The 20,205-nt window shown below is 41.0% G+C and overlaps 3 protein-coding genes and 1 pseudogene across 3 annotated transcripts in view; 1 reads left to right on the top strand and 3 right to left on the bottom strand.

Moving 5' to 3' along the window:
- Qless (decaprenyl diphosphate synthase subunit 1 qless) overlaps positions 1-10,291 on the bottom strand; it is a 67,841-nt gene extending 57,550 nt beyond the window's left edge. Inside the window, exon 1 of the mRNA XM_076822541.1 lies at positions 9,969-10,291. Within this exon, the coding sequence (XP_076678656.1) occupies positions 9,969-10,124 (156 nt within the window). The 5' untranslated portion in view covers positions 10,125-10,291. The remainder of the gene's footprint in view (positions 1-9,968) is intronic.
- Positions 10,292-10,727: 436 nt separating this feature from the next.
- Positions 10,728-12,559, top strand: Mrpl32 (mitochondrial ribosomal protein L32). The gene is made up of 4 exons (XM_076821219.1): positions 10,728-10,878; positions 11,104-11,355; positions 11,667-11,809; positions 12,322-12,559. The coding sequence occupies exons 1-4, from the start codon at positions 10,788-10,790 to the stop codon at positions 12,439-12,441; spliced, it is 606 nt and encodes a 201-aa protein (XP_076677334.1). The 5' UTR covers positions 10,728-10,787; the 3' UTR covers positions 12,442-12,559.
- Positions 12,560-12,724: 165 nt separating this feature from the next.
- On the bottom strand, positions 12,725-16,045 carry Spn-f (C2H2-type zinc binding domain-containing protein spindle-F). The gene is made up of 6 exons (XM_076821218.1): positions 15,771-16,045; positions 15,194-15,433; positions 14,844-15,114; positions 14,680-14,771; positions 14,416-14,605; positions 12,725-13,531 (listed from the first exon to the last, which is right to left on the bottom strand). The coding sequence occupies exons 2-6, from the start codon at positions 15,422-15,424 to the stop codon at positions 13,251-13,253; spliced, it is 1,065 nt and encodes a 354-aa protein (XP_076677333.1). The 5' UTR covers positions 15,425-15,433; positions 15,771-16,045; the 3' UTR covers positions 12,725-13,250.
- Positions 16,046-17,204: 1,159 nt separating this feature from the next.
- LOC143374452 (U2 spliceosomal RNA) lies at positions 17,205-17,385 on the bottom strand (annotated as a pseudogene).
- Between the last annotated feature and the right edge of the window lie 2,820 nt (positions 17,386-20,205).

The raw sequence follows: 20,205 nt of genomic DNA, 5'->3' as shown, positions 1-20,205 counted from the left end.
CTAGAAAGCAGTACCGCTATTGCGTAATGTGATGGACAGTCCGGTACCGTGCATTGGCCTGTTGTCGCAGACATCGCCTTGCGCTGTCGCAGACGCTGTGGACGTTGATCTCGTCGCCTATACCGTTTCTGTGCTCCCGCGTGCAAAAACAAGGAGCGAAAGGTGCGTGAAACGAGCGCAAAGGAGTCGGGACCTGTTAAATCGATGACTTACATTTCATCCCGCTCACCGTTAGGCGTACATTGTCGCGATCCCGCGCTTTTCACGTTCTACTACTGCCGCCGTCTTACATAAGCAACCAAGTGAAAAAGTAATTTGCCGTTTGACGCGGGACCAAAAACGCGGCACGCCGATCACGAGGAACTGAGAATCTTTTTGCTCGTCCACGCGTCATTTTCCAGGTACTTGTTACACTTTTAGGTACACTGTAGCGGTTGTTAAATGCGTTTAAGAGGTATAATTGTTTGGAGGAACATGACAATGATTTATGTTAAGAAATGCAACTTTTTATGGCAGCTTCTTAAGAAGGAATATTTTTGAGGTCCTTTGAGGTATTTTTTGTAAGCAAACTATACGTGCAACATCTGTAAAACTTTCAGGCTATATTATTATGTATTTCAAGAAGCGAAGAAATATTTTTTGGTGTAAAAATAGCGCGGTAATTTCAAATGGTGCAAGTGTTTCGGAGTTTGACCGGATCTTTTGCTGATTTTTTGCAAATAAAATTTTCACTATTTTATTTGCAATTTACAATGCAAAATGATATTGGAAAAACGGAGGTCAGCGCCTAATAACTGTTACGATAAATATGCGTGGAAATTTTTATTGCAATCGGACCATTCGAACCTGAGAAATCGCGTGCACTGATTTACTGTTCGCGAAAAACTATTAACTGCGACGCAGTCGTCGCAAGGTTAATGTATCCAACTTTTTCACGATTTTGCAATTGATTTTATTACTTCATAATATGCTAAAATAAAATGTCACGCCACAAATTGCTTTCGTCACAACCGATGTCCGAAAAAAAGCTTTTTTTTGCCTGTTACACTAGTTTAATTCTTACAGGAGTAACCTGGTTTAGGACGCTGAAAAGACGGTGACTTTTTAAGAATTATTTTCCCAACAAATATAAATAGAATCTTTCCAAAACTTTGAGGGTGTTTTACTGTATATTCAGACAACAAGAATTATTTTTTTTATTCAATAATAATTCAGTTAACATTGCTTTATTGGTACATATATCTTCGTAGCGCCGCGCCGCCGGAGTTGCCAAATTGTGTACATCCTAGCTGATCCAATTTTAGCCCGAAATAAAAAAGCCGAAGTTTTCCTTAATTGACATGAATTTATATCGTCGATGAATGAAAAACATTTACGCAGAAATTAAATTAAACCATTCTTTTGCATAAAAACGTCGAAATATCTCCGTCAAAATTGTAACTTTTTCGTTAAAGTCCCATAACTTTGTCAATTGTAGACTTTTTCCTTATATTTCTAATACATCGACGACATAAATTCACGTAAATTAAGAAAAACTTCGGCTTTTTTATTTCGGATAAAAACTAAATCCGTTAAGATGTACAGAATTTAACAACCCCGGCAGCGCGGCGCTACGAAGATATACCAATAAAACAATATTAAATGATATATAATTTAATTTAAAAAAAATGTGTTCTTACTGTCTGAATATACAGTAAAACACCCTGAAAGTTTTGGAAAGATTCTCTTTAAATTTGTTGAAAAAATAATTCCTAAAATATCACCGTCTTTTCAGCGTCCCAAACCAGGTTCCCCTCTTAATGGAATTTGCGCTTTTAGAGATGTAAACGGGGGCTTACTCGTTGCCACCACGTGTGTGTATAAAGAACTTATAAAGAACGTCATCCAACTGTTACACGTCGATTTCGATAAAACTCGGCCCAGGTAAGGGTAGATTACATAAAAATATTGGGCACGAATTTTTGCCAGCGGGGGAAGTTAATGTTTAGGGGTTGAATTTTCCCTTCAAATTTGCGGGTTGCAAAGCTATTTATTCGAGTAACTCTAAAATGACTAAACGTCGAATTGCCCAACAAAATCGGTAACAGGTCCCTCCAATTAATCTCGACGCGTGCAAGAACGCCGAACAGAAATTCTCGGAAGCTTTCCCGATCGCTGCGTTAATTTACGTAACGCGTAACACCAGTGAAAGAATTTTTCTCCCTTGTGCGCGCAGAATCATATTTCTCGAGCTATTTCCTTTCGCTTCGTCTGCATACCGACGTCACCACGACCGTCTATCCGCAAACAGATCCACACACCCGCCGGTGTACAGGCAGCCGATCGTGACAAAATTCGAAATCTTCCTGCGCAAGAGAGTGTTGCGTCTGGATGAAACGCGATCTTCGCGAGGCTGGCCAGCATTCTGGTTCGCCTGCTCAATCTCGCAATATTCTTGTCCCGATTGCGAAATACACCATGCGCGCGATGTACAGCGATCATTTCGCTCGCGATAGGCTGCGGCGCCGATCGATCGGCTGGCTCCCATGATCCAGCGATCCCAACGACGAATATCAAAGCGGGAGTTGTAAGTTGAGCCACGCGTTTCTAGCTCCTAGGTGATCTGATGACAGGGGCGGATTTGGGATTTTGGGGAGGAGGGCGCAGGGGCGAATTTAAAATTTTCTTGAGGAGGGGGGGGCGTAGGTCTAAGAAATAAACCAGGGACCCTTCACGATAATATTTTCCTGCTAAATGAAAAAGTTTTTTTTTGTATCAATTTATCATATTTTCTCTCATTTTGCTAACAAGGGAATATCCCGAACCCGGAAATTCAAAGAATTCTGAAACTTCGTGAATACGTAGGGAATTTCCTCCTGATTACAACGCAATTTTTGTTTGCTGCCGAAATTCACTCTAAGGGGGTGTGATTCACCCCTGAAAATCCGGTTATTTCCCGATTTTCTGTTTTAACTCGTGAACTGTAAAATAATTTCTTTACCAAATGGTAGATCTAATTAAAAAAAGTAACTTTCGTCTCGAAACTTTTTTCCTGTCTCTTGCATTTCGCGAGTTATGACACAAAATCGGGAAATTGCCGAATTTTCGGGGGTTAATTTCACCCCCTCGAGTGAATTTGGGCGGCGAACAAAAATTGCGTTGTAATCAGGAGGAAATCCTCTATATATTCACAAAGTTTCAGAATTTTTTGAATTTTCGGCGGCGGGATCTTCCCTTGTAAGTTAAAATAAGTATTTTGCAAATTAAAATAAGTATTTTTCCCTTGAGGGAGGGGCGCCCCCTCCCCCTCTGTATCCGCCACTGTCTGATGATCTCCGATCGATCCTTTTCTCATCTCGACTCTTCCGACCCGACTTTTCCCATTTTCTTTTTAGTGATTTTCTAAATAGAGCCGCAATGAAGAGTAATGAACTGGTCCAATTATTTTGGACCTCGGATAGCGTAAAAGTTCCTTTGTTGATGGTGGAGAATGGCGGTCCAATGGCAATTGTTAACGCTGGCTTATGACTCGAGAAATGTCACTGATACTCCGAAAAATAAAATAGGTAAAACAGTGAAAGAGCAAAATGTATTTTCATTGAAACTTCCCTTAGCGAGACGCAGTTTCATATTCGCCAATCTAATATCTCTATTCGATGCAGAAGTGACTTTAATGTTTCCACTTGTAAGACGATTAGTGGTGCTCTAATTGACCGTTGCGTGAACGGCGATTAATTCCCATTGAGCAACATGCCTCTTGCAGATTTCCCAGCGCTGCTCGCGTGGAAATCCGGCTAAGCAATATTTTTTGTCGCCCAACTGCATGCCGATAATTTCAGCGTATCGATGCCCTAGCCTTTCGCACAAACGCCCGTTTTAAAAAGGATCAAGGAGATCGGGAAACACGCGAGACCGGTTCTCCCACAACGGAACAATTTTGCCTTGTCGTTTAAACACCGCTTAAGATTGGTTAATTGCAGCGTGTTTTCGGTTTACGGCCGCAGCTGCGAGAGGGTGAACGACATTCGACAGAGGGCGAGTTTCGTGGTGGTGGGAGGGATTGATTTTAAAGAGTTATTCAAATGATCTTTAAGCATTTGTTGGTGGAACTATTTGGAGCTGCCATTTGTGAATATTGTAAAATTTTCGCGGCTTCTGTTGAGGTATGTAGTTTATGAAAGAGGGGTGGAGTTGGGGGATCGATGTGTTTTGATATTTTTGTTTGAGAAAGAATTTTGTGTAAAAATAGTGTCTATGTGCTGGAAATTTTAAAGCTCTATAACTCGCTAGCAGAATACCCTCGCGCTTCGCTTCGGGCCTAAGAGATATTAAGGACTCCATGAAATCACATTTCAACCCTTTTCACCACCTCCTTAAAATTGGTTTTTAGGCATTTTTGTGGGTAACTTTTCGAGATAAAAACCAAGTTGGTATCTAATCGGGCCTAAGGGATTTTGAGGAATCTGTGAAAGTACATTTCACCCTTTTAGGAGTTGGTTAGGGAAAAATCCAGAAATTGGTTTCTGGCATTTTTGTGGGTAACTTTTCGAGATAAAAACCAAGTTGGTATCTAATCGGGCCTAAGAGATTTTGAGGAATCCGTGAAAATACATTTCACCCCCCTAGGGGTTGGTTAGGGAAAAATCCAGAAATTGGTTTTTAGGCATTTGTGTGGGTAATCTTTGTGATTAAGAACCAAGTTGATATCTAATCGCGCCTAAGAGATATTAGGGAGTCCGAGAAAATATATATTACACCATTACAGCCCCTTGGGGGTGGGATATCCAAAGCTCCTTCCTTAGTGAGTGCCTACGTCATGAAAACAATGTACCTTTCAAATTTCACGTTCCTAGGTTAAACGGTTTGAGCTGGGCATTGTTGAGTCAGTCAATCAGTCAGGACTTCTTCTTTTATATGTATCAATATAGTTTGGTACCTAGGTACCTAGTTTTTTAAGCATAGTTACAATGACGTGTTCACTCACATAGTGATTTATCCCGGACACTTTTTGATGAAATGTTATTATAGAATAATTATCATGGAAATTTCTAACTTTCAAGTACGATATAGCGTAACAATAAGAATTCAGATTTTAGTGTCACTGATTGCTATTAACCTAAATAATATTTCATTTGTTAATACATTCATTTTGTACTACTACACTATTAGTACATTTCAAGTTACCTATTTTTTTTTTTATTTTAAATAAACAGAATATATAGAGTGGAATGAAAAATATAATAACCCTGAATTCAAATTGAAGCCCTGCAAGTACACAAGTTTAATTCAAAACTTACGTATACGAAAATGCAAACACTGTATAAATCTCGCCAAAAGGTTAACGTGCAAAAAGATCACGGAGAAGTGAAGGTTTGTAAATGTCACGAGTTCATGTTCGCGGTCATTTGCGATGAGCACGTTTGCAAAGCACAGTAGATTTACTAGCAGCCAGGGAAAGTCACCTCCCGGACTATAAAACGTGAACGACGTCCTTGAAAACACGCGTAGGTACTCTTAATTATTCTGGCCTTCGCGAACGACGCTTCGCAAAACGTCGAAAAAGAAAATAATGACGTCGAAACGAATGGTAACAACGACCAGCTTTGCAACTGCGGTGTACCAAATGTGCCAGAATTATGGGTGCACAAACATGGCTGAACTTGAACTTAATGAAAATTAATTAATTTTACGAATCGCACTGTATAATTAGTCAGGTTAATACAGTTTAAAGAATAGATCAATGACTTTAGTGGTTCGCAAATTCCATAATTTTAAACAGGGAGTGAGTCTACAGAGCAACCCTGTTGAAGACAGAGAAGACAAAGACCAATTGAGGACCTTGCAGCAAGAGGGGTGCAGCTCCATATTTACCAACTTCCAGTAAATTAGAAAAAACTGTTTATAAAATTATTGCTTTGACTTGCCATTAAAAAGAGAGCGCTAATTGAAAAAATATATATGTTCACACGAAAAGTAGTAGTTATTTAGTTGATAAGTTGTATGTGGTTTATTGCTTCCCCTTAGGGTTACAGGTTAGTTGATAAGTTCTTATTTCTATTTTTGGCGAAAAAATGTTCTATAATAAAAATATTTTTTAATATTAATATTAATTATTTTTCTATTATTTTTATTATAGAATATTTTTATTATTAATATAATATTTTAATATTAATATTAATATTTTTATTATAGAATATTTTAATATTAATATTAATATTTTTATTATAGAATATTTTAATATTAATATTAATATTTTTATTATAGAATATTTTAATATTAATATTAATATTTTTATTATAGAATATTTTAATATTAATATTAATATTTTTATTATAGAATATTTTAATATTAATATTAATATTTTTTCGCCAAAAATAGAAATAAAAACTTATCAACTAAATAACTATTACTCTATTTTTATATTAATATTAACTGCGTACGTATATTAAGTACACGTCATAATTCAAAAACTCAATTTCTATTCCTATTTTCTATAAAACAAGTTCTTCCATTCGAACGCAAATATAATATTTCCGCATTCGCCAAATCGCCACTGGCAATTCCGCTCGTTATTCCTATCAGAACTGATTTGTGAGCCTCTTAATAGATTAATAACTAATATTAGAGATATTTTGCTAATTTTCATGAGTACACATTTTCGAATTCTTCAACAGACCACTAGATCACTCTGTGTAACAGAAGACTAAACATATGTGTATAATTATCTTTCAACAACGGCCCCCCTGAAGTAAAATTGGGTTGCACGCGGCTCAAAAACGCCGACGCGGTTTTCTTATGTTAATTCGCGGGGTGGCTCATCAAATACAGTGCGCAGTAATTTAAAACAACAATCACATTGTAAAACTATTCACGCATTCTTATGCGCGCGTACACACGTGCAACGTTCGCCAGAGCGGAATGCCAAAAGAGAAGAGACGCCGTGCGTCAATGAAGGAAATCTCCCTTATTGTGCGCGAGGTATGGAGAGTCGCGATTGTGAAGCAGGACTTGCAAATCGACGATGTTAATGACCTTTTGTTTGCATTTAGCAGCGATTGCAAATCGCATTTTATAATCTGCGCCAGCTGATATTTAAATAAGATACACGACTTCCGAAGTGAAAAGAAGAACGAAGCTAAGAACATCTATACAAGTACTTTGTGAAAGTACCTACTGACTTTGAGAGAAGGACGAGACTCGATTGCTTTTTGAAAAAATTAATATTGCAAAACCCAGAATTAATAAAGAAAAAATCGTAACAAACAAAGGGATAAAATATTTCTATAATATTTTACTTATAATATTCTATCTTCATTTCTATTTAAATGGATTTCGACCCACGAGACATTTCTCAGTTACAACCGTTCTGAGTGATAGATTAAAACTAGAAAAAATAACAGCACAGTCAGTGGTGGATTTGTATATGGGCTAAGTAGGCTGCAAATTTTGGGCGAAATAATTGGGAAAGGTTGAAACACAGAGGCTCGAGATAACTTTAAAAACAATTCAGGTTTCTTTCATGCAGCAAATTGGCAATAACTCATATTGAATTAATTTTAAAATTGACCCAACGCTTTTAAATTAAAATATTTCATGATATTCCAAGGAAAGGGTGTCAGGTGGTTGTTAGCCTAGGGGTGCTAAATCTCCAAACCCGCCTCGAGCACAGTATAATCAAGTTATTAACCCTTCGTTGATACAACTCTTTTTTCGATCGACTTTGACATACCTGGGTGGCTCACACCCAGAACAATTTTTAAACGACTGCCATTCTTATTTGAAGAATCCAATCATTATGAAAAAAAATCATGGGTTAATTTTAAGGTCTGTAGAATGTATTCCAATAGTTTTTTCATTGAAATTTCATCACAGTTTTTGTAAAAAAAAATCTAGATTACCATGTGTCGAGAAAACACGAAGAAAATCTTGAAAAAATTGTAACTTTTACAAATTCCAATATTAGAAGCTAAAAATCTAGAGAGTTATTGTTCAGATATAATATTTTGAGAGAAAAAATAGTTTGTAAGTCGGCTTTGGAAAACAGGTATTTATTTTACATATAGAAGGTACAGAGCGTCAAAATCAGCTTATGGGTGGCTCAGACCCAGAGTGTCAACGAAGGGTTAAATACTGTACACGAGGATGTACTAATATTAAAAGCTATTTCTTAGAAAGCTACTCCACATAACGATAAAATTATCCCCCATTTTTTTTAAAACGATAAACCTTTTTGTATGATCCATAAAAATATTGTAGACTCCAAAATATTATTTATATTGTCACAGTTAAATAAAACTAGGACTTGTGCCACTTCCGTGCTGTCTCCTAAAATGGGATGTAGTTTCTCCTAAACTACGAGAAAATAATGTCCCCCCTATCCCTAGTAGTCTTAAAAAATCTGCTTTGCAACACCTCACGTGAGTATATAATTACAAAAATCCTATGAGAATCATAGAAAATGTGTAGCCCTCGTGAAAGGAGTAAGAACTGTCGGTTGGTAGAAGAATCGGTAAGAGCCGAGGCACATACGCGCGAGGCACCAGCTGGAGGAGCCGAGAAAGTCAAGAGCGTGGATTCCATGGGTTAACCATGCTCGAAGAAGGATATCTCACGGGCCAGTTAGCCTACTTCCACGGAGCGGCAGTTGAAATTCGTCCCGTCGCCCTCACGCGACCGGTTCTCGCTTATTTCGATAATACATATTGACCGCCACGAGCGCGATGAAATAGAGAAAAAGCGTCACTGCACGGGCAACGCTTGACCACGGCTCGACATCGTTTACCTAACGCTTGCGCAATAAGTACAGACGATCAGCCACAACCGATTTGCCGAACTCGCGTTTCCAATTTGCGAGCCATCGAAAGAGATTTCCAAATCCGGTCTCTGTGTCACTTTCCAGCACAGAGAAAGTCGTGCAGTTCGTTTTGCCGCTCGTCCAACGATTTATGGAAAGCTTTCGTTAGAGGCTATTAAGGTGCTTAGAAATTGACATGGAATCAGACATTCCTGGCGAGAAATTAATATTTCCATAACGGCGCGTGGTCAATGTTAAACGATTCCTCGTGTCCATGGACAATGCGAATTTAAGAGAACTAATCGTCTCCAGTGATCGAGAGGTGCGCGCTACGCGTGGTGCACCACAGAAATTCAAATCCACTCGGTGCGCATGCGTTCGACCGTCGAGCGACGCTCGTAGGGTCAATACACAGTTTAAATAACATTAGGAGCACGATCGTGCACTATCGCGACAACAACAGGCGTTTAATATTCGGAATGTAATTTTCTCAAACATTTTTGACAAGCAATTACTGATAACTTTGTCGTAGTATCGTTTTATAGTAGTGATACGAACCAAGTCTGTAGCAGACGCCAGCTAGGTCGTCTGCTAGGAACAGCTGACAGCTCGGCCGGATAAAAACGTGGCTTCACGAATACTGCGTGCAATGTTTCACGCGCCTTGTTTCTGACTAGCCTACTCGCGCATTTCTTTTTAAAACGTCGATACACAAATCCATTTATGTATGACAAGCAGCCATTCACGTCTCAACAATATAGACTTAAATCTCTCCGTGTTGGACCGTGGGTTACCGACACATCTTATCAGACATTATGTAATTTACGAGGTCTCCGAAATCGACTGCAATTGTACGCTCAGCATCTGTCGCCCAATACCCGTGATCATTTCACACGTTCCGCTGTTAATGCTTCCAGGGATTAATACAGCGAACTAAAGAATATCGCGTATAACAGTGCGCAAAGGTTGTTACGCTCGAAGCGAGATTAGGTTATGTCGGTAACAACACGCCAGGCACGAGTAATATTTCGTTGGGAATGAATGAAATAGCAGGAGTTTAAGGCTGCATCGTATTAGAGCATGTCGATGCTGTGCAGGCGTCCCGATAATCCGCGAAATCACGGCCGAGACTACTCGAGCGGGGATAAAATTTCTGATGCACTGTCGCAGCAGCCAAAAAGTGCAATCAACGTACCTGACAATGCTGAACCAAGGTGCTGGTCGGCTGCTCGATTCTGGGTCGTGACTTGGCACATGTCGTCGAAACTTTCCTCCGTAACTGGGCGAAATGTCCGAACTGGCACAATTTCTCAGCACGAGCATAGAGCCTACTCGACCCTATACACGCCATAGCGAAAACTGTAGTGAGGCCAGTCACACGGCTCGTGGAGACTTTCGAGGTCCTCTAGTCCCCACCGACAGTTCAAAATCGCTCCCCCCACCGACGTTTCCCTTTCCTTGCCCCGCTGTTAAATACACACCTACCGTGAGCGACATTAATCGGAGCGGCACTACAAATCCGCGACTGCCTTCGGGCATTGGGCACTTCCGAAGAAAATATCGATAGACTTTCCAATCGATGGCAAATCGATCGGTCATCAGCGACCTCTGTTCGAATGGAATACGCAACACGGTTTTGTGGTTCGAATGATAACTTCGTGTGTTTGAATAATTTGGAATAATTATTTTGGCATGATTATTTTAGTAGACTTACTTTTTGTGATGACGATCTTAGTTGACTTGGAAATTCAATAACATTGAGAGCGGTATTCTCAGTCGCTACTTATTCTTAAGCAAATGCTTAAGCATTCAGCATTCTTTACTAGCTACTACGTTAGTAGAGGATGCCGCATGCTTAAGCATCAGCTTAAGAATAAGTAGCGACTGAGAATACGGCCCTGAATCTTCTGGAGACGAATTCCACTTACTTACTAATGTGGATTAGCCTTAACGTTAAGAGCTTTCACTTCGATCTCTTCTATATGTACGAAGTAATCTGTGGTAGTCTTTAATCATGGCGAATAGCTTGTTTGGTAAATTATCTCGTGCGTTTCAAACATTCGAACGAACAATTGATATTATTTTCGGTCGCGGCTTCCCGCCAGGTAATAAGAGAAGTGTTTCCGTATTACATTCACACACGGTTGTGTAGTAACATATTGGAAATGAATAACACTATGTATTTAATGCTCTTTAACCTCTTCGAAGTATTACGAATTCAAATTGTTCATAAATAATTGAAACATTCAGTGTCATACAAATAATTATATATTTTATTGCCACGCTTGTCACGTAATATCGTCAGCAAATATTGTTTATAATTTATCCAGGTCCTTTGTATGCAATCGAATGCAACAATGTTACGAATCGAATGCAACCTATTACTATTCCCGGACGGTCTATAAAAGACATTTTGAACGATGCATTTTTATGGGCAGTACCTAAAAAACGACGAACTTTAGAGAAACGACTTTGTAGAAGGTTTGGTTGGCCGAAATATGTTTGGAAACCACCTGTTCCTAAAACTAATATTCTATTGTGCAGAAAATGTGGTCACGATCACGAGGCTGGATTACTTTGTGGTAGGACATACATCGGGCGAATTCCACTTACGCCGAAATCGCCCGCGGTTTTCGTTTCAAAATTTATGAAAATCTGAAATACGGAAGAGAAATCTGTGAGATGGCGATTATCGGAAAATACAGGTTTTTAAATATAAATTACGACTCGAAAACAAGAATATATAATTTATGATATGCATTTTATTACGAAGACGGAAAATTCTTAGTTTTGGGTGTAGACGATTTGTGCGCAAGTGGAATTCGCCCATATCAATTTGAGTCTTATTATATCAGTATATCACAGCGATCTCGAATTATTTTTTTTTTTAAAGCACATTGCTATGAGATAGTAAAAAAGGAAACGAAAGAAATGCAAGAAGCCATACAGGCAGAATTAGGTTTAAGTCCAGTCGAGCAAGATGTTGTAGTATTGTACGAAGGAGAAAAGGAACAAATAGCCCATGAATTTTGGAAGGTGCGTAACTTAAATGTATTCTCGATTACTCTTTCTACGTGGTACATCAGAGGCGCATCTAAGGTGGGGAAAGTAGGGCTCGTGCCCTGGGCGCCAATGCCTGGGGCCGCAAACAAGCCGAAAGAAATAGTGTTTCTTAAATAAATTTATCTGGATGGTAAATGTTAGTAGTTTACACTTGTTATTTCTATGCTCCTCATGCCTCTTTCGAGAAGCATAAAAAAAACTTGTTGCACTTTTCGGCTTTATTTGCCTCCAACTTTCGTCTCTTTCACCCTTCAGCTCCACTTTCTTTAAAAAGATTATCTAAATTCTAAATAAAATGTTTTGTGTGATGAATACTTTTAACAAAGAAGTAGAACAGAAAAGGTGGAATTGGAATGATATTTATGGGATGGGGGGGCGCAAATTCTACGCTTGCCCTAGGCACTGTTTACACTAAGTACGCCACTGTGGTACATCGATGTTTGCATATCATTGGTATATAATGCGCTATAACCTTTTTTGTACAGAACCAGAGAATTGTTGAATTACCTAAGAAGAGGCCTGAGTGGTTCGATCAGAATCTGCTCGAGTCGTCGGTAAAAGACTTGCCTGACGACGTAGATATACCACGCAAAGATACACCTTAAACAGGTGTTGGGAATAATTTGCGTCAGAGGTACTATGATTTAAAAGAACAGAACATACATAATGAATATCAAGACAATGTTGAAAATAAAATATTTACTGTTCGTGTTTTATGTTTAATGTGTAGTATAGTTACAATTGCAGGTAATTTTATAATATAATTCTCTTTCATAACTTACGAACATAAAAATAAATACCGTATTGATAACAATCGTACTCAAAACTATTTATGTAGGGTAAATTCGGGAGACGCGGTCAGGCTGGAGAGTTGGTCGAGTAGCTATATTCAGACTCCACATCTGTGTATATGCAAAAGTGTGTTAAGGTTCAGAACAATTAATTCTCTAGGAATCAACTGTGTCGACCAACTCTCCGGCCCGACCGCGTCTCCCGGATTTACCCTAAGGCCCACTGCACACATCCGATTTTTTAACGTGCGGTGCTTTTGCGTTGCCGGAATTACGGTTCAAGCAAAAGGGGTATACGGACGTCCGTCGCCGCAAACAAATGTACATCGCCTAATTTAATTTATAGTACTTCAAACCGCAATTACGTTGCCTTACCATCGCCGCACGTTGAAAAGTCGGATGTATGCAGCGGGCCTAAGAGGTCACTTTTTCATATTATTTGCTTTCGTTAAATCTGATTTAAGTCAACGGCTTATAAAAGACACTTCCGATTCTGTCGAGCTTCACGCGCTTTTGACGAATGCACGTAGTATTTACACTTACTCTCTGTTTTTAAAATACAACATGATACAAGAAACTTACTAAGAAATTAAGAATGTGAGGTACTTTCCAGTAGCTGTGTTTTATTCTATGGATATTTCTTTGGTAAAATGACTTAAAACATGTTCATGGAAATCTGCGAATGAAGTACCTTTTCCGTAAAAAGATTCACATAATGGGCAAGTTCTATTTTCCTGCTCGTCGCTATTTGCTGCATTGGAACGTCTGTCTGAAGATAGGTTTGTGGTTTGAAGGCTAGTTTGAGTCGCGCCGTGTTCTTTAAAACTTTCATCGGAATCGAATTGCGTGCCAGTCTGACACATCTTTTTATTTGCGTTCGTACGACAGTTATTACACGTTACTCCTGACAAAATAACATTTAAAGTTAGCTTCTTTAAACTTCCATTTGTCGAGTAGTAATACTTACTAGGGGTGTGCGGGTACTCGATATTTCGGGCTCAAATTGGGTCGGGAATTTTTTTTAGGGTTCGGATCGGGATCCCGAAAATCTGGTCCCGAAATAACGGGTACCCGAACATATTCGTATCGACGAATTATCGGGATCTCTGCCCGACCCGACCCGAGGCTCGGGTACCCATAGTATCGTGTACCCGTACACCCCTACTATAGGGTGCCGCTTAAAATTGAAGGTGCGATAAAATATTGGGACGCCCGCTAATTTTATTCCTTTCGGTGTGCTAAGTACGCAAAATTTCGAAACAATCGGATTATTCTGAACCCTGTCTCGAGAAGCTTAAACTTACGATATACTGTGAACTTTTTATTTTTTTTTTGTCCACCTTTAGAAAATAATCGGTCACTAGGAACAGAGGTTGCTGGAATGCATAAATATTTTACTGCCATAGTCCAAAGACTGGAGAAATAGAAAACTTGTACCACCGTCGTTCTTCCACCACTTAACGATATATTACCGATATTATTGATATAGCGTTAAGTATCAATAAGTTACCGATAATATATTGATAATCGATAACCCCAACTCTAGTTCCATCACACATTTGCTTACATACGGAGTTGAATATTAAAAAAAACAGCTGTTTGCAAGCGCGGAGTTTCGTTCGAAACTTTGAGCCTCTTGAGGCAGGGTTTAGAGTTGTTTGATCGAGCCGAAATTTTGCACACATATTTACCACACCAAAGGAAAATAAATCAGGGGGCGTCTCGGACCGAATTCATAAATTTAAAAAAAAAGTCCATAAGAAACACCATACCCTACTACTTACTTACCTTCTTTCATCTTCTTAAAATTTTGCAGCGCTCTCTTCAGTTTAGTTTGTTGCATTACTAAAGTACTCCTCATTTGCGACAACCTGATATCATGCTGCTTCAGTAGTTCTAAGTCTGTATCAGAATCCTCTGGATAGGTAAAGCCGATATTTTGCAAATTCTGTTTGGTACCATTTTGCAACTCAACCATCTAATTAAATCAGAATATATGTGTAATTTTAACTTATCAAATGTATCAAGTTCCTTATCAGATTCTTCACTTACTTCTGCATATTGTTGTTCCAGATTAGACTTCTCTAACATAATACTATTTATAAGTCTACGAGATATTTCCTCTAAACTTTGATCCTTCTCATCTAGATTAAAGCAATATACACTTTACAATCAGATACATATACTTAATAAACATTTCGCAAACAAACACAAACCGTTATTTGTATTTAATTCGCATCGTTGGTTATCGTCTTCTTGGTTCATTGAGTCGGAGAGATCATTAAAATTATAAGACACAATGCTGGACTGATGAGCTGGAGAATGCTGTTTAAGCGTATCGGAGATCTTTGTCAACTGGGTTCCTAGTGATTTATTGGTTGTGTTTAATTGTTTTAACCTGTTCCATAACTGGCGGTTCTCTGCTGCTACCATAAAAATCTGATGAGTCAGTTGAGACTTCTGTTTCGTAAGCTCTTCTACTTTTTCCTGTCAACCGAACTGTATTAAAATGTATTAAGATGTAAAGTACAAATATTGTGAAGGCTGAAACGAACGTTATATGAACCTTTAAGGTTTGTACAATGGTTTTCTCACTGCTGTCATTAAGTTTCGTAATCGCGGCGGACTCGTCTTTACCACATTCCAGTCTCAAACACATATTTTCTTCCTCAACATCGCCTAATCTTTTTTCTAACTGGCGACAACGTTCATTCATGGTCCTGAATGCAACTAATAATGCATAATATGAACCATGTTTCTCGTTGCCCGATATTTCCGACTGATCCATGTCATTCATAATAAAACACTGTAAATAACGAAAGTGAAAACACAATTTCACGATTTGACAGCTACTGCGATTGTGGTTGTAGCTTCGATAATTTACGTAAAAAGTATAGAAAATGCGAACATATAGGGAATAGAAATCAATGTCGTTCGTCTACATTACAACAACGAAAACATTCAGCACGTATTACGAAAAAAAACTTTCACAATGGACGATAATCAGGTTAATAATTATCACATCGAGACGTTGGAAATTAGGTTAAGTCGTTTTAAACATTTGAACAATTTTGAATTATACGTTTCACTGCGAAACGTGTAAATCTTGATTCTTGATCTTTGTAAATAATTACTGCACATACGTCGAACGTAATGTTTAAACATTAGCATAGGTCAGCAACAATACATCTGGGAATTATTATTACGCGCTATTGACGTATCCTTGTGTGAATAAACTCTATCGAAATATTTGAAAAATATATTTATCGCTATTGTTGCTTAACAATGTACATTTATTACGTTGTTTAGATTTACAAAAGAAACAAACATATTGAAGCGTAGCTGAAATATTTTATCGAAATGACATTGATAGTTCATTGTTTTCAAATGATTGAAAGATAATCTGGACTATTTATAATAAACTGTAAACTAGGGGAAAATAAAAACCTAACCTAATAATCTGGACTAGGGAATCTATATCGATATTTTGTATCGATGTTTGAAGGTCCGATATTTATATGTATCGATACTTAACCTACCAGTATCGAATTTCGATACTTACAAGCGGATGCGGCCATATTTCTCAGGTCATATCCATTTTTCATTCGTTTCCGTTTCACCCGTGCGGCGTGCACGACCCGGTAATAATTTTATCGTTACATTATTCAGTCATTTTGCTTAATGTTTGATTAAATTTACAATTTCTCCAATTAATATATAACAAACCAGAAATGCATATATTCTCTTTCATTCTGCGGTGTACACGCAGCGGAAACTTTTATTTAAAAGCAAGAGTTTTATAAATGTTATGTCTTATCAGTAACGATACCTGTTATCATATAGTTTTGATTATTGGTGCCTCGAATTACAGCACGTTCGAAATAAATGATTATTATGCATTCCATTTGTGTATGAAATTTCAATTATATTTTAAAATTAAATTATAATTGTGTATAAATAAAATGTTTACTTTAAAGTATATAAAAGTATATTCTTTAAAGTAAGTTCTGGAGAAACCCCCAGAACCGTTCAGGGTATCTTTTGAAGATTACCACGTTAAAAAAGAGGCGTACCTGTTCATTATATTTATAAATTTAAGATAATTAATAATTAACGTTACTAACTTTACGTTATTCTAACTGTTCATACAGTGTGGAAAAAATAAAGTGTCAAAAAGTACATATAAGATTATAGGAGGAATCGAACTCACGCCCATAACACAACGGCACTCTGACGTCTTACCAAACGCTCTATAACACATTCTTAATGCCTGGGTAGCTTTTGTCTTATATACCTGTATTATGTGTATGTAAAAATGTCTCTATTATTAAGGGGCTTCCCCTCCTCTATTCGAATAAACACGTTCAGGCACGTGTGTCGACTTTAGTCGCGATATAGAAGATCCATCGTCCAAGAAGTGTCTCCCCCCCTTTACGTCACCACGCAGCCCTCCCTCCCCTACGACGACGCATCATCATCATCATCATCATCATCATTTCCACCATATTCTTTTACAACCCCATTCCCCCCAGTAGATGACGGTAATTGATGATCACCCTTAATTGATATTGGAATAGATTTATTGAGCCAATCCTGGCGGCACTGCAATGCCAGGCTGACTCGCGACGGAGGTGGAGCAAGCACCAACGCTCCGTCAGTTTCCAAAAATCAGATTAATATTCTGACTCCCCAATGGGGAGTGTATCAGATATTAAGCTGATAAGAACAGATAAATGTGCGTTTATTCAGACAATTTTTTAAGCACCTGTTACATCTTCGGCTTGTCGGCTGGTACTTAAACAGAACATGGATTTTCCCAACTATTGGGGCTCACAATATATAATTGTCGTCAATCTCGGCGAAACTGCCCTGGCGATTCTCCACTCTTAAACAAGCCGCACTAAGCAGCTTTTTGTATTTACAGGACACGAAAGGAGACAGAGGAGGGGAGAAGAAGACAGATGACAGAGGCAGAGAGAAAGGAAGGAGGAGGGTCACAGACAATGAGACAGAGGGAGAAGAAGGGAAGAAGAGACACGTACAGGGAGCAGCTACAGAGGAAGAGAGAAGAAGAGACGGAGGATGAATGAAGAGAGGAAGAAAAGGGAGGAGAAAGTAAGTTTAGGCAGAGGAATATGGAAGGAAAAGAGGGACAGTAAAGGTGAGGTAGGGGGTAAGCGGGACTAATTAAAATAGCGTCTTGTGGGGCGCCCCCTTTTTTTTCCACAGGTGCCACCCTTACTCCCGATCCTATGGAGTGAAGCTCAAGTTGAGGATTGATCGGGGAGTAGCCCAGGCAAGGGGCAACCGGCAGGGGAGCCCACCCGCGGCACAGCGGCAGGAGCGCCGAGCGGGGCCCGGTATTGCCGCACCCCCGACACGTGCTCGACGTATATGTCCCGGGACCATCTTATGGTGTCAGTGACAATGAGCCGGCGCATCAGCGACGCGTAGTGCTGCGAGACACCGAGTCGCTTCAAGACCGGCTCATTGTCCTGGTCCCATGTACCAAGGGCGCCCACGACGATCGCATCCACATCCACCGAGTACCCCGACGCGTGCAATGCAGCTGCAAGCGGGGTATACTTGACGATCTTCGATCGTCGAGCATCCCCCATGGCCTTGCGCTGGTTCTCGAACGCGACGGTGACATCGACGATGTGGACGCGTTTCGCTGCCTCATCCCGGACAACAATGTCCGGTCTGAGAGCCGCTAGATCGCCGTTGACTCCCTCCACCCTTTGGTTGATGCGGATGGCTCCCTTCGCTCTGCAAGCTTTCGCCACCCGCGCCATAACCGCGTCGTGACGAAGCTGCAAAGCGGCCGAGTGCGGCAGGCAGTGGCAGATTACGTGAGGAAGAGTCTCACTCGGATAACCGCACCGCCTGCAGCGCTTGTCGCCCGAGCCCCAGCGTCGCGCCCCGTTAAGGGGCAGGACATCGAGGCGCGCGCGATGAATGAAGCGCCACTCGGCGAACCGGGCGTACCTGCCATCGCGGAGGAAGGCATTGCTGACTCCCGACCGCGACGACACCTGGAAAACCTTACCTTGATCCGGTTTTGCCAGGAGAGAGCACAAGTAGCTCTCTTGTACCGCAATTCTCAAGCGACGAATCACCTGAGAACTTGCGCCCGGGGGGATTATGGTCCGTCGACCCTCTGAGCCTCGGCATTCCAAAAGAATCTCCTTAGTCAGGGGGTCGTACCGCCATGCCAGGTGTAGGCGTTTGACCTGGCGACGCGAAGCCACACGCACCCGGGTCCACAGGCCAGGGTCACCCTGGAGGTCGCACGCAAAGGGTCCCTCGAGCGAACCCGAGAGGAATGCGGCGACCTGTTCCTGCGTGGGCTGGACGGATGTACGTCTCCGGACTGCATTCCTCAGCGAGGTCCTGGCCCGCTCAGCGATCCCGCTGTCCTTACAGGATAGTAGCCTGAAGGCATGCGCGATCGTGAGCACGTCGGCCAGGTCCGCCATCGGGATGAGCCCGGCTCCGCCCCGCCAAGTGGGGAGGTAAACCACCTCCGCACTGGCTCGCTGGGGGAGATTCATCCAGCCCTTGACCAGGCGCTTGACTAGTTTGTCAAACGCCTTGAGTGGGGTTTTTTCGACTGCACCGCTCCTCAAGATGTGGTCCAGCCGCGGCAGGATGAACACCCTAAGGGCGTCCATCTTCTGCCACGGGGCGAGGAGCGATGCGTCGATGGCGTTCGCGTCTTCCATCATCCGGATGATGGTGGCGGTAGGGGTTTGGCTTACCCGGGAACCAACCGGGATTCCCAGGTACTCGTAAGCCTCACCCTCTCCCAAGGCTTTCAGCTCCTCACCGTCGAGAACGAAGACGGTTGGCTGCGATTTCTGTGCGCTACCCTTCCCCCGAAGGTGAACGGTAGCGCACTTCTTGGGGTTGAATTTCAACCCCGCCGCAGCCGCCGCCCTCTGGATCTCGTCGAGGAGGGACTGCATCTCCGCTGGTGAGGCCGCCACAAGACCAATGTCGTCCGCGTAGGCAAATGCACGGTGTAAGTCCTCCCCCAACCTATAGCCTATCGGTAGTGACTCGACGGATCGAATCACTCGCTCGATCGCCAGGTTGAAGGTCATCGGACTACACGGACAACCCTGCTTGACCCCAGCCAGCATGGGGATGTTTTCGGTAAAGCCCCGGGAGGTACGGACCTTGGTCGTGCATCCAGTGTTCATGGAGAGCATGATCTTCTGGATGTTGAGGGGTAGTTTGACACCCTCAAAGGCATCGAACAGGGTGGCGTGGGGAATCGAACCGAACGCGTTGGTTAGATCCAGCCACGCCACCACGGCTTGTCGACCCTCTCTCCGGCTGTCCTCCAGGATTTCCTGAAGCATGAAGTTGTGCTCATGGCACCCCTCATGCCTCAGGAAGCCCTTCTGAGGGTGACTCAGCCGTTTTCCCTTGACCGCGAAATCCATCAACCTGTCCGCGAGCACCGCGGCGAACAGCTTGGCAACTGTATCGCCGAGCGCAAGCGGACGCCAATTTGAAAGGTCGCTTCGGTCCCCCTTCTTGTACGTAAGTACCGTTATGGAGGACTTCCAC

The sequence above is a fragment of the Andrena cerasifolii genome, chromosome 10, assembly GCF_050908995.1.
Source record: "Andrena cerasifolii isolate SP2316 chromosome 10, iyAndCera1_principal, whole genome shotgun sequence".
Lineage (NCBI taxonomy): Eukaryota > Metazoa > Arthropoda > Insecta > Hymenoptera > Andrenidae > Andrena > Andrena cerasifolii.
This window is presented reverse-complemented; position numbering and strand designations above follow the sequence as displayed.